The following is a 14,718-nucleotide window of genomic DNA, read 5'->3' on the forward strand; positions in this document are numbered from 1 at the left end:
GCAGGAAGCCACTAAAGAGTCAAGCAAGATGATAACATGGTCAGCTTTGCAACTTAGAAACAGTTTGCAGTGATCAACATGATGGAAGTCAATCCTAAAGGAAATCAACCCTGAATATTCATTGGAAAGACTGATGCTGAAGCTGAAACTCCAATACTTTGGCCACCTGATGTGCAGAGCCGACTCATTGGAAAAGACCCTGATGCTGGGAAAGATTGAGGGCAGGAGGAGAAGGGGGTGACACAGGATGAGATGGTTGGATGACATCACCGACTCAATGGACATTGGTTTGAGTAAGATCTGGGAGATGGCGAAGGACAGGGAGGCCTAGTGAGCTGCAGTCCACAAGGTCGCAAAGAATCGGACACGACTGACCGACTGAACAACAACACCAACACATGGTGGATGAGGGAGCCAGAATGAAAGTGGTGCCGGCAAAAAAAGAGAGTTTAAAATTGAGAGGCGCTGAGAAGGGCCACTGTTTGACCACGGGAATCTGGGGAAGAGGGTGGAGGATGGCCCTGCACTTGTGGTTTCGGTAGCTGAGCAGATGTTTCCATTTCCTGAACTGGGTCAGGAGGGGAGGAGCAGGCGAAGCAGACTCAGCCAGAGAAGTGGGAGGAAAATGGAAGACTGGGGTCACGGACGCCATCAGAGCTGCTCGAGAGGAGCGGGTGGTTATGGCAGCAAACGTGGCCGAGAGACCCGGCCAAGTAAAGACTTGCGTCCTGCAGACCCAGAGCCCCTGGGTCGTCTCTGGACTTGGGAGAACCGTGGCAGTGAGGGAGTGAGCGGGGTGAGGAAGCGGAGGGCGTGAGGCCCACCAGCATGTGCAGTGGGGTCCAGGGCGGGCGTCTGCTCCCAGTGGAAGGAATCTGCAGGTGGTTGTTGCTGATCGGGGGAAGCTGGGGAGCAGAAACAGGCTGCAGACAGGAATGGTGCCCACGTGTGTCTGTCACCCACTCTGCAGGCTTTACCCAGAGCCCTGGGATCTAGGTGCCATCACCACCCTCGTTGCAGAGGTGAGGAAATGAAGTGACTTGTCCAAGGTCACCCAGCCACTGCTGCATGACCTTGGACTTGAACCCAGATAGCACAGCTCCAGAACTGTGCCCTCCACTCCCTCCCATCACAGCACTGGAAAAGAGGTCCCTGAGCCAGGGCAGGGGCAGAGAGAGCCCAAGGAGTCTGGCAGAGCAAAGAAAAAGGATCCACATGGGGCCGGAGTGTGAGGAGGTTTGCTGGCATGCGGGTCTGAGGCTCCATCTTCCTTGCAAACACTGAGGCCCTCATTTGTTTCTTTCTCTTGGTGTTCATGCTGACAAATAGCACATGATATGCTCAGCCATGTCCGACTCTTTGTGACCCCATGGACTGTAGCCCATCAGGCTTCTCCGTCCATGGGATTCTCCAGGCAAGAATACTGGTGTGGGTTGCCATCTCCCCCTCCAGGGGCTCTTCCCCACCCAGGGTTCGAACCCATGTCTCTTAACGTCTCCTGCACTGGCAGGTGGATTCTTAACCACTAGTGCCACCTGGAAGACCCATCATACTAATAACTAGGAAACAAATCATTCAACAGTCTCATCTTTATTTGCTTTCACACTCCAGTGTTCATCCATAGGCACGTAGATTTCTACATGAGTAATTACCACAGAGACACCCGTTATCGCCTGCTTTCCTCTCCTAGTATCAGATAAGACACATTTTCCATGATCCTCCAACCCAGACTTCATGATGTTTGCTTCTAATGGTTTCATAATTTTCCATGAACTTACTATATCTTCATTTTTGGGTCATCTTTCAACCTTTTTATATCCTCATTGTTAAAACTATTCCTTACTACCACTGTTGAGGCTCAGCCAGTCATTTTTGTTAGCGCTATCAGTAATGCTCAAATGGAGCTCTTTGTGGACGTTTTCATTTTTTATTAAACTACAGTTGGTTTACAATGTGTTACTTTCTGGTGTGCAGCAAGTTGATGCAGATATATAGTATATATTGTGTCGTATTGTTTTCCATGATGATTTATCATAGGATATTGACTATATCTCCCCGTGTTGTACAGTAGGACTCTGCTATTTATTTTGTATGTAGTGGTTTTCTCTGCTAGTCCCAGACTCCTAGTTTATCCCTCCGCCGTGCTTCCTTTCCACTTGGGTAACCCTGAGTTTGTTTTCTATGTCTACAAGTCTGTTTCTGTTCTGTAAATATGCTGAACAATCCTTTAGATTCCATATGTAAGTGATATCGTATGACATTTGCCTCTGTCTGACTTACTTCATTCAGTATGAGAAGCTCTAGGTCCATCCCTGTTGCCTCAAATGGCATTATTTCTTTTTCTTACAGCTAATATTCCATTGTGTATGCACACCACATTCATCTGTTAATGGACATTTAGGATGCTTCTATGTCGTGGGTATTGTAAATAGTGCTACTATGAACACAGAGGTGAATGTATCTTTCTGAATTAGAGTTTTCTCCTTTTCTCCAGATACATGAGCAGGAATGAGATTGCTGCATCATACAGCAATTCTATTTTTAGTTTTTTTTTTTTGTAAGGAAATGCCATACTGTTTTCTATAGTGGCTACACCTACTTACATTCCCATGAAGAGTGGACAAGGAAAAAAAAAAAAAGAGTGGACAAGGGTTGCCTTTTCTTCTTGGTGGACATTTTTCAATCTCCTTTGGCTACATTTATTCTTTTGGATCATCTCTTTAGGACAAGCTCCCATGTCTCCTGGCTAAAGCAATGTATACATGTGTTTGTGATTCTTGGCCCTCATCATCAAACTGATAGCTGTGAAGGCTCCATCTTGTCTTGTTGACCTTCTCATGTCCAAATGTACAGGTCTTCCCAGATCCTTACTGGCACTGTTCTTTGCTTCCTTCTTCTTTTGCTAGTTTCATGTCTGTGAGAGAGTCCCTTAAATGCTGCCTTAATTTGCATTTTTGATGACTCAGAAGATTGAACTGGTTTCCATTTAGAGTAATGAAATTAACCAGCTACATTTCTCTTTTTGTAGAAAATGTCTGTGGGGTAGTCTGTCCATTACTCTGCTGGAGATTTTATTTTTGAGGCATTCAGATAAAATACCCTCTCTGAAGCTGGCTACAGCGAATGGCCTCAGTCAGTCCTCTTCCCATTTTTTTTAAATTCCTCTATGCAGAAGTTTTAAACTCGTATATCCTCTTATCTGTCAGTCTTGTTTTGTCATTTCTCACACTGCTTCAAACCTTGGGAGGTTATCCTTCTCTCCAGCAACCAGATTAGTATTTAATTCTGGTTTTCTGCTGGGTTTTCTATGATTTAATTTCTTGCATCCACTAATCTGCGAGGAGTTCACTGAGGGTTTGAGCTGTTTTCCCCAAATTGGTGATGAGTTGTTCTGAAAGGTTAGTCCCATAATCCCTGCCTTGGCCACTGCAGCTCTGGGAGCGGGGCTAAGTCTCCAGGACAAATGCATGGTGTTTCTTTGGTGAAATGAGGGGGTCTTGACCTGACTACTGTTCCCCCAACCTCCCCAGGCGAGGGCTGCATTGCTCTACGGTTAGAAGCCACGGAAACTCAGCTCCCCATCTACACACCTCTCACCCACCATGGAGAGATGACCGGTCACTTCCGGGGGAACATTAAGCTGCAGACCTCCCAGGGCAAGATGAGGGAGAAGCTCTACGGTAAGTGGACACACCCCCTCCTCTGCTCCCTCCTCAGCGCTGCTGGGCGGGAAACAAGCATTGGATATTCTGTCTGCTGAGGCCTCAAGATGAAAATCCAGCCTTGGAGGGGGCCTCAGAGACAATCTGGCCCAACCCTCTGTAGGTTCAAGAATTTCCCTACAGAACCGCAACAGTCCACAGCCTCAGATCACCATTCCCCGACCCCAGTCAACTCACATCTCTAAGGAGGTGATGAGTGTGGGTTTCCCAGGTCCTCTGCTCTCCCGTGAGCCTTCCGAGCCTTGTCACTCCCTGTGAACACCTCCACCAGGAGGACCAGGGTTGCGCACAGATCTGCTGATTACTCACAGTCTCTTTCCTGGCTGAGGGGCGAGGGAGATTGAAACCACGGCTGCAGTTGAGATTAGAATTTCCCACGTGGTTCCTGTTCTTCCTCGTGGCCACGTGGTGCGCACTCATATATATACATATGCCCTCACACGTGTCTACAGCTTGCCCTCCTGGTACCCACCCTGGGCTTCTGCACCTCTGGTATCACCTCCACGCACCATATGCACCTGGAAGCCCCACCCTCATCCTGAGCACATTTCTCTGGCCCTTCCTGATCCTAGTCCCAGCCACCCTCCGTGGTCTTCTCTTGCCAGGCAGAGTCCCCTAGCACCTCTTTGAACATGAACTCAATCTTTCTCTCCCCCTATTTGCCACTTGCTTACTTTGGCTGGCCATCCGCTGCTGCTAAGTCGCTTTAGCCTTGTCCGACTCTTAGCGACCCCATGGACTGCAGCCTACCAGGCTCCTCCATCTGTGGGATTTTCCAGGCAAGAGTACTAGAGTGGGTGTCATTGCCTTCTCCGGGCTGGCCATCAGGAGCATGCATTTTTTGTGGCTCAGAAAGGACACCAGGGCAGACAAGCTTGGGACCAAATGCGCATCATGGGTGTTTGCTCGCCCCATGTGAAATGCCAGCTTCAGAGAGTCATTCCCTACTGGTCCCCAAAGAAGACTCTGCTGATTTCCATTAGGCAAGGGGTCCCCAACCTCTGGGACCTAATGTGTGATGATCTGAGGTGGAGCTGAGGTATTAATATTAAAATAAAGTGCACAGTAAGTGTGTACCTGATTCATCTCGAAACCACCACCCGCCCCCCACTCCAGTCTGTAGAAAAACTGTCTTCCATGAAACTGGTCCCTAGTGCCAAAAAGGCTGGGGGCTGCTGCATTAGGCAAGTCCAGACGTCGCATCTCTGAGATGAGAACTGTCACAAATTCACTGTGAGACTATTGAAATGTGGTCAAGAGACCTAGTAACGTAAAGAGAACACAAGGAAGATGCCAATTTATAATTTTCTCTGAACCCTGCATACATTTTTTGAAACCTGGAAATTAACACGTGTCCTTCTCAATAGTATCCATCCCATTAAAACCTCCCTGCTTGAAATAATAAATGATTTGAGAGGCACACAGCTGCTCAAAATATGTTGTCTGTCTTCCTTCTCAGACAATAGATCATTTTTTTCCTTTTCCTCTTGGCTTTAATTCTTCCTCAAAAGTGCTCAAATAACAGTGTCTAAAATGAGTCAGGTTTTCATTTTATACCTGATGCATGAAACGATCATCTATTAAATGCCACCTCATTTCTCTGTCACAATAGCTCCGAGAGCCAGGTCTTGTCCTTGGTTGGTAGATAGGGAAACTAAGGCACAGAGAGGTTAAGTGATTGGCTGAAGGTCACAAACTGAGCCAAGTGGCTGGTCCAAGGTGAAAGTGCAGGTTCAGCCCCTGCTGAGCATCCCTAAGTGTGTAAGCGGGATGGGGTCCTGCCGCTCACATGAACAGCGAGACAGCAGGACGCGTGCATGAGCACAGCCTGGCAGCCCTTGGTCGTGGAAGGCTCTGGGCATCGAGGGTGCTGCCTCCCGTGCGTGTGCCTCCTGGCTCTGCCTTTGGGAGCTGCTTTCTCTTGCAGGATCTGGACCTGAGGGGGACCTGGTACCCCTGCAGCACAACCAGAGTCAGTTATGAAGGTGGGGGTCCCAGTTCCCCATTAAGCTTGTGAACAGGCTGGCTTTGGGCACTGAGCACTCTTGCAGTGCTACCTTGTTGTATTTCTCTTATTCAGATTTGCCAAAAACTAGCTGCCTGCGTTGTCCCTTGCTGACACCACCGAGTTGGAGATGTTGCAGGAAATGACAACTCTGGGTCATACGTGCCCACTCTCCCAGCCCTGGAGCTGTGCAGGCATAACTGATCGACCACCGAACACACACGTCTCAGAATCTGCCCTCAGGCAGCTAGTATTAACTCTCCAGCTTCAGCTTGTCAGTGGACACCTCTGAGCCATCCTGGCCCAAACCCTGGGGGCTGCCCCCTCACACGATCTTTCCCGGCCCCTTTCTTGCAGACTTCGTGAAGACAGAGCGGGATGAATCCAGTGGACCCAAGTCCCTGAAAAGCCTTACCAGCCATGACCCCATGAAGCAGTGGGAACCTGCCAACAGGTAGACTGGGGGCCCAGAGGGTGGGTAAGAGCCAGGACTTCACTGCAAAATAGCCTGGCTTTACAGACCCAGGATGGGGAGTGGGGAAGTGGAAGAGAGAGAAAGCAACGACTCACAGGGAAAGAAAGTGCAGCCACAAGAGGCCTGTCCTGCTTCCAGCCCCGAGGCTTCTGACCGCAAACTCCAGGCTCAGGGGAGGTTGGTGTGAATGTGACAAGGCCAGGGAAACTCTTCTGCATTGCAAGGTTCAGTTCAGCCAACACTGAGTACCTCCACATGTCAGGTTCTGGAGAAACCAGGGCACGCTAAGTGCAGTGCCTGCCTCGGGAAGGCACAGCCTAGTAGAAAGACGCCCACTCCAGGAGGAAGCAGCTACAGAGATGATCTCACGGGATGAGTGTCATGTTTCCTGAGGACCAAGGACATTAGCAGATGTGGCTCCAGAGCTAAAGCCCCAGCCTGTTCTAAGGGGGAAAGTCACTGGGGTTGGGGAGAGCCTGAGGAGCCCCGAGGGACATCAAAGGACACTGTCCTCAGACCAGTGCTGCCCTGGAGGAACCATGAGATGTGACTGTGTGTCCCTCCTTCCCCCACAGGACCCCTCCATGCAGTGGCTCTGGCATCACAGAAATCATCAACCCCAGCTACATGGGGGTGGGGAACTTCGGGCACTTGAAGCAGACCCTGTCCCCCGACCAGCAGCCCACCGCCTGGAGCTACGACCCGCCACTCAAGGACTCCGTGCTAGGGCCTGGAAGGGGAGACAGCCCCCCAACGCCACCCTCCCAACCACCCGTATCACCCAAGAAGTTTACATCGTCAACAGCAACCCGGGGACCCTGCCTCACTCAGTCAAGGTGAGTGTCCTTTTCACCATGACCTTGCCCTTCCCTGGCTTTTCACTGCCAGGAAGCCTGGGCCTCGAACAGAAGGCCCACTTTGTGTGTCCCACTTTGGTCACTGACTCACGCTCAGGGCCTAGAACACAGAGGTTCTTGAGAAATGCAGGTGGAATCTCCAGTTGCTACCCTATTGGTGTAAATTGCAAAGGTTTGCTTTTTAAATATTCATTTATTTGGCTGTGCCAGGTCTTAGTTGTGGCACACTGGATCTTTGGTGGTGGCATGCAAACTTAGTGGGATCTATTTCCCTGACCTGGGATCGAACCTCAGCTCCCCATACTGGGAGTGTGGAGTCTTGGCCACTGGACTACCAGGGAAGTCCCTTGAAAGGTTTTTTAAAAACATGGAGAAAAAAAATTTAAACATACTGCCAAAGAAACACACGGTCCTGTAAAAACAACCTTCATTGAAAAATACAGTTCTATAAGCAGTAAATGCCCGTCAAACTCCCACTCCCAGGAGGGCCCTGCAGAACAGAGATGGGAATCTCCATGTAGGAGTCCCTCCCCAGCTCCCAGTTCCTCGGCCTCCTCTCAGCCACGGTGGTTCCTGCTCTCAGGTGCCACTTTCCCTTCCGTCCTATTGAGACCAAGTCGAACAAGAAGCAGCTGGGACGGGGAATTCCCAAGAGGAGGAGCGCAGTCAGCCCACAGAGGGAGGAGGGGGTTTGGCTCTGAAACTTCGGGAAAAACCCAGCGGTTAGAGAAGGCTGGCCTGCATCTAGAATTGGTCCAGGCATCTAGAATTGGTCCAGGCAGCACGTGCCCGGAGGCTGGGAGCCTGCGAGCCTGCGAGGAGCCCACACAGCCGCTGCCTTAACCAAGCAAACCCACACGTTTGCCAGGCTCCAGAGCCCTCCAGGTTTCCCATAACCACAGGGTGTCGGAAATTAAAAGTGCAGACCTTAATTAACAATGACTGAAGATGCGCAAAGTATCGTCAGCATAGGCTTTCTTTGGGGGCTGCTGGTACCGTTTATGATGGCTTCGGGGGGACCACTCTGGGTCTGTCTTCCCCTTTCTTGAGGTCCCACGTTCCTCTTGGCATTTTCTGTCGTGAATTGAGAGTCAGGGAAGAACGTGCTATAGAAATAGAGCATGCTTCCCCTCATCTCCGGCCACTCCCAACACTCTCACCGGGCCTGGCTGGAGTTTCCTCTGGCTTGAAGGGCAGTTTATAACTCTCTTAAGTTTTGTTCTCTTAAAAAAAAAAAAAAAACAGGCAGATGAATGGAAAGATGGAAGGGACAGAAGGAAGGAGGATGGGACCGGACAGGGCAGGCTCAGCCTTGTCTCTATACCTCTAGTTTTCAGACTTTGTTGATAACATCATGGACTCTGGTCTTTCCATAAGAAACCCAGAAGGAGAAGCAGCCTAGCTTCCTCTTCAGGAAAAATGAAAACAAAAGTGGGTCCTGAGGTGCCTCTTTGGCAAAGGTCCTCTCTTTGGCAACCCCGGGAAATAGTTAGAAGCAACCACAGCGAACAGGGGGATTGTTCAAGTGAAATGTGTTAAGTTCCCGAAGCAAATATCTCTTTGTGCTAACCTAAACACAGCACAAGTTCAAGTTCAAGCACACGGCTGGGAACATGGTGGCCAGCAGTTCCCTCCTGTTTTACAGGTGACAGCTTCAGAAAGGGGACATCGTAGATATAGGGTGGGGTGGGTGCTCAGCTTACTTCTCAGGAAAGAGGTGACTGGAGGCAAGAAGCTGGGGCCTCCCATGCCTGCCTGCAGTCCTCTGCTGCTCCTGAGCCCCCACTCGGCCTGAGAGAAGGTGACGGAAAAGGGGGTGTCCCAGTCCTGACACTGCACAACCAAGCAGAGTGACCAGATGTCCCAGTTTGCCCAACACTGTCCCCTTCTTTTGCACCAGGAATCCCACATCCCAGGAAACACCTTAAGTCCTGGGCAAACCAGGACGACTGGTCACCCTGGACCAAAGTCACGTGGTTAGAAAGGGGGCTCTCCTTGAGACTTACAGACTTAGAAAATGAACTTATGGTTGCCAGAGGGAAGGGACAGTTAGAGAATTTGAGATGGACATGAACACACTGCTACACTCAAAATGGATAACCAACAAGGACCTGCAGTAGAGCACAGGCAACTCTGTTCAATGTTATGTGGCAGCCTGGTTGGGAAAGGGGTTTCAGGGAGAATGGACACGTATGTGTGTATAGCTAAGTCCCTTTGCTCTCCACCTGAAACTATCACAGCATTGTTCATCAGCTATATCCCATTACAAAATAAAAAGTTTAACCAGAAAAAAAAAAAAGAAAAAAAGAGAGAAAGAGAGCCCTTCTCAGACCTTGCTTGGTGCTTTGCTCCTTTAGAAAAGAACAAACTCCGGATCTGAGGAGTGAAGTCATTTAGCCCCAGGAACCCACTCTGTACCCTGGGGATGGGCTGGCTGATTCCACAGCGGTGGCTACTATAGGAGCTGGTTCCTTGTGACTTCCCATCAAGGAAATAAGACTTTTTAAAAGCAGTCTTCCCCAGTCTCCCTGCCCCCACCAAACCTCCCCCTCTCTGACAGTGACAGAAGCCCCCTCCTTGAGGGAAGCTTGCCTTGCCTGCCCATCTTTGCAATCCGCAAAATGCTTGCATCCAGGGTCGGCTTCCTGGCCCTGCCCCTAATTCTCTGCAAGCAGGATCCTTCCTATCTCATCACTGAGAGCGAGCTTCAGGTGGCAGGCCATGCACCTTTCTTTTCTCCTTCTGGCCTCTTCATCCAAAACTTCGGGTGAAGTTTCACCCAATGCTGCTTTCCCCTTCTGCCCCTTCCTCCCCGGGCTAACTCAGAGCAGAGGTCTTTGGGGGTCCAGAGCAGGTGCCGAGGATGGCCCAGAGGGGAGGGGCGGCCTTCTGTTTAGGCAACTGCTTCCAGGTCTTTCCAAAGAGTAATGAGCGACAGCCCAATTCTCTGTGTCCTGAAACCCCACATCTTGTCTCATTGGCCCCAGTGAGAGGATGGCATCTCGCCTCTGTCCTCTGCCCACTCCTCCTCCCTAAAGAGTCCATTAGCTGTGGCTGTTCAGAAACTTCTGAGCAGCATACTCTCCATCAGTATGAGGCGTCACGGCCTGACCAGTTCAGTGTGTTTTCCAAGGGGACCCACATTTTGTTCTCAACAGCTTCCTCATTTTTGAAGAACACAGAACACACCCCTGGCCAGAAAGCAAAATCTGTCCCCATTCCTGGTTCTCCTAATTCGCTCAGCAGGAAACCACCTCCAGCAAGAGCAGCAGTAAATCAGGAAACACAAACAAAGGAAGCTCTTACCTACCCTGGGGACAGCGTGGACCTCCTTCTTGGTCCATAAATCAGATAGGCCTCTTTTCTCGCTACTGGCGCGTCTCTAGGTGGCTTCTAATTTTCATCATGAACACCATTGTTTCCTTCTCACTCTGAATGAGGGCACAAAGGAAGCCACACTCACCAGGAGCTCTCCGGGGAGAGGGCTTTATGCAGAGGAAAGAACACTGTTAATAGGGACTGTGGCTCCCGTGAGCACCGATTTCATCTGGTTCATGTCCACCGCCTGCACCAGGGGCAGCGTCTCACGCTTGGGGGCCTTCCATCCTTCTGTTGAACCGAGCTTCTTAACTTGGGACCCTCCAGTAGCACAGGCTTCTGTTCCTCTGTGGCTCAGAGCAGAATTCACTAGTCCCCCTTGCTTAGTGATGCTCTGGTGTGGACAGTTTCTATGGTGGAAAATGTCCAAGGAAAGAGTGGAGGTTACCTGTGAGACCATCAGCGTAAGAGTAACAGTTCCTTCTCCTATCTCTTTAATCACAGTGGAATTCACATAACATAAAATGAAGCCTAACATTTTTCCAATGAACAACTTAGGTGGCATTGAGTGCCTTCACTGTGTTAAGGCAACCACCACCTCGATCTAGTTCGGAAGGTCTTTATCAGCCCTAAAGGAAACTCCGCAGGCATTCAGCAGTCATTCCGGATCTGTGTTTCTTTGTGCGTCTTCTTTCTCACGCTCCAGGCCCAGCGATGTGGCGAAGAGTGTGGGGGAACCTTTGCCTCCCGAGGAGCCGCAGCTGACCAAGCCCGAGATGTTTGAGAACCCCCTGTACGGGTCTGTGAGCGCATTCCCGAAGCCGGCTCCCAGGAAAGAGCAGGAGTCCCCAAAGATGCTGAGGAAGGAGCCCCCGCCCTGCCCGGACCCAGGCATCGTATCACCCAGCATCCTGCTCTCCAAAGTCCAGGAGGCAGAGGGCAGCAAGGGGACCGGCAAGCTGGCGCCCCCGCCCGCCCCCTTCCTCAGCCCCACGCCCCGGGTCCGCTCCTTCACCTGCTCCACCTCCGAGGGCCGCCCGCCGGGCGGGGACAAGAGCCAAGGGAAGCCCAAGGCCCCGGCCGGCTCTCAGGTCCCGGTCCCAGTGCCGGTCAAGAGGCCCATCAAGCCTTCCAGGTCGGAACTCAGCCAGCCGCCCCTGCCCGCCCAGGGGCAGCGGCCGCCCCTCCCGGTGAAGAGCCCGGCCGTCCTGCACCTGCAGCACTCCAAGGGCCGCGACTACCGTGACAACGCCGAGCTGCCTCACCACGCCAAGCACCGGCCGGAGGACGCTCCGCTCAGCCGGACCGCCATGCAGGTGCGCTCCGGGCGCGTGGGCAGGCGGGTGCGCATGCGCGGGTGTGCGCTACAGGTGCACGTGCGTGCGTGTGAGTGATACCCGGCCATGTCGGGAGTATGCTCAGTGCACCTGCGCGAGCAGTGCCTGCGTGGTCGGAGGGTGCCTGGGTGTGCATGCGTCTGCTACAACCCACCAGGCTAGGAACCGTGCTCCGATGCATATGGGCTCTCATCCACGGCCTTGTATGTGATAGACCAACGCTATCCAGGAGTGGGTTCCGAGAAACCCTGCCCTGGGAACTGCAAAGGAGAAAGGAGGTGAAGACAGGATTCGAACCCAGCCTATACCCAAAAATCCCTGCTCCTACAGTTGAAGGGTTAAAGGAGGGGCTGTGGGTAAACTGAGTCCTCTATATCAGGCCCATAAGAATCAGTTCAGTCGCTCAGTCCTGTCTGACTTTTTGCGACCCCTTGGACTGCAGCATGCCAGGCTTCCCTGTGCATCACCAACTCCTGGAGCTTGCTCAAATTCATCTCCATCGAGTTTATGATGCCATCGAACCATTTCACCCTCTGTCATTCCCTTCTCCTCCTGCCTTCAATCTTTCCCAGCATCAAGGTCTTTTCCAGTGGGTCAGTTCTTTGCATCAGGTGGCCAAAGTATTGGAGTTTCAGCTTCAGCATCAGTCCTTCCAATGAATATTCGGCACTGATTTCCGGGATAGACTGGTTGGATCTCCTTGCAGTCCAAGGGACTCCCGAGTCTTCTCCAACACCACAGAAGAATAAGGCTTCATAAATATAAGAGCCCAGATCATTTCTATTTCATCATCATCCTTAGTGTTCTTTAAAATTTCCTAGCGTTTTAGGGACTTCATACTCAATGTCCCCTTCCTATAAAACAGATTTCTTTTTCAGCAAAAAAAAAAAAAAAAAAAATAGTAATGGTTAAGAGCAGATTCTGGAGCCAGACTATACTGGGTTTGAATCCCAGCTCTCTCCCCTACCCCAGTCTCTGACTCTGGGCCTTGGGCCTCAGTGTGCTCATCAGTCAGTGGATGAGCAATCAGGGAACCTGCCTCATAGGTTTATAGGGAGGACTAAATTTTGTTATATATCATTATTGTATGTTACAATTTACATGTAAAGTATGTATTATCTATTACATATTATTTCATATATATTACATATTACTGTGTATGCATATAACATATATACATACATAATAGATTATGTGTAAGTTCTGAGAACAGTGTGCTAGCCCTCTTCAACACTGTCAGAGGAAATCTACTCTAGCTTGGGGCATGCAAACACATGGGGACCTTGAGTTAGTTGTGGCCTGGCAATGACGCAGTGCTGAATCTTCTGTTCTTGTCCTGCAGTGAAGCCCCTGGTGAGCCGCCAGTGAGATAGGAGCCCAGAGGAGCAACACGAAGCCACTAGGACCCTCTCCCAGGACCCCTGTTCACTCCTCCTACTCAGCTTCCTGCACAGGGCTTCGTGTTTTTCCTGAGAGGCCCTAGCTTCTGTGTGGTCAGCAAGGGGCACTGGCTGTGAAACCTTACTGTCAGCGCTGAAGCTGGAAGCAGCAGCACACCGGATGGGCACCCAACCACCCGCACACCGGGGCCCCCAGCTTGACCTTGGTACTTGGGACCCAAGAGCCTTGTTCCGGCTAGCATTTTGAAGAAAGGAACTAGAGTGCTGATTCCTGGGTGGAGATACAAGTAATAATAATATTAATAATAATAATGGCTACATGTGTGGAGCACTCAGCACCTGCCAGGTACTGTGCTAAGTGCTTTATGAACATTACAAGTTGAGTCTTCAGTCAACTAAAACCACATTCCCAGACCGCTCCACCCCCCTCCAGTTGAAAACAGTATGTCCTGAGTGGTTTGGACAAAGCATTAAAAATTAAGGCCAGTGCCCTCCTGGAGTGAGGAAGGGCTTGGCCTTTAGGAAGCTCTGAGTGTGTGGTTAATCTAGGGTACAGTGAACCTGGCCTTGTCTAGCTTCAGTGATGCAAACTGCTATAGCGAAAGCCACTGGGATCCAGCTGAGCCTGTGTGAACAGGGATCTCTCTGGGTCACCTGAGTTCTTCAGTCAGAAGTAGAAGGAACATCAATTCCTGCTCTCCAGTAAAGAGACTTGGCTTCAGCCCAGACTGGCGATTCCAGGCTTGTACCAAGTCTCCTGTGCCCTCCTCCAGGTGGGCAGGCACCGCTAGGCCATGGAATGAGCCACGCCCTGAGCCTTATCTCATCGAGCTGATGGAAAAGTCTTTGCTGTTCCTTAGTTGCTGCAGAAAATGAGCTTTCCCACTTGGCTGCTGGGGAGGGCGGGCCTCTTGGTTCCTAGCCCTCAAAGCAGTCTTTTATTTCTGAACTCTATGGCTTTTGGCCCTGCTTCCTTGGTTACTAGGAGAATGGACTGGTGATGTTCTTGTGTGTCTGTTGCTTTTTGATGTAACGAAATTAATGTAGGAAACCAAATCCAGAAGTGTGTATGAGTTCAGGAGAATGGGTACGCATCTCATATCCCCACGTGTGTCAGTCTGCGTGACCAATAAATTGTGCTTTTCTCAGCTCCCATCTGTGTGGCATTTTTTCCTGACGTTCAGCCACAGACGGGCTTCTAGGCTGTCGGAGCTGCTGAGCAGCTGCCCAGGGAGGGGTGGTTATGGAGGTTTGCAGTGGAGATGTGCCAGCATTGTCCTGACAGAGGGGACTCTGTAGAAAGGGTTTGAAGTTGGCCAAGGACCAGGAGGGTTCCCTGGTGGCTCAGTGGTTTAAAAAAAAAAAAAAAAAAAATCCACTTGCCAATGCAGGAGATGCAAGTTTAATCCCTGGGTTGGGAAGATCCCTTGGAGGAGGGCACAGCAATCCACTCCAGTATTCTTGCCTGGAGAATCCCATGGACAGAGGAGCCTGGCTGGCTACAGTCCATGGGGTCGCAAAGAGTTGGACATGACTGAGCAACCAAACAAGAAGGACCAGGATTCGCTGGAGATGGCACATGTCTTTGCGGGACTCCAGGGATG

General features: G+C 50.8%; 1 protein-coding gene across 1 annotated transcript in view; it reads left to right on the forward strand.

The window, feature by feature from the left end:
* The window catches only part of INPP5D (inositol polyphosphate-5-phosphatase D), a 138,504-nt gene extending 124,290 nt beyond the window's left edge, over window positions 1–14,214 (forward strand). Inside the window, exons 23-27 of the mRNA XM_052637361.1 lie at window positions 3,531–3,680; window positions 6,085–6,181; window positions 6,778–7,038; window positions 11,084–11,693; window positions 13,057–14,214. Coding sequence (XP_052493321.1) covers window positions 3,531–3,680; window positions 6,085–6,181; window positions 6,778–7,038; window positions 11,084–11,693; window positions 13,057–13,059 — 1,121 coding nt within the window. The 3' untranslated portion in view covers window positions 13,060–14,214. The remainder of the gene's footprint in view (window positions 1–3,530; window positions 3,681–6,084; window positions 6,182–6,777; window positions 7,039–11,083; window positions 11,694–13,056) is intronic.
* The last annotated feature ends 504 nt before the right edge of the window (window positions 14,215–14,718 follow it).

This window comes from Budorcas taxicolor, chromosome 3, assembly GCF_023091745.1.
Source record: "Budorcas taxicolor isolate Tak-1 chromosome 3, Takin1.1, whole genome shotgun sequence".
Taxonomy (NCBI): domain Eukaryota; kingdom Metazoa; phylum Chordata; class Mammalia; order Artiodactyla; family Bovidae; genus Budorcas; species Budorcas taxicolor.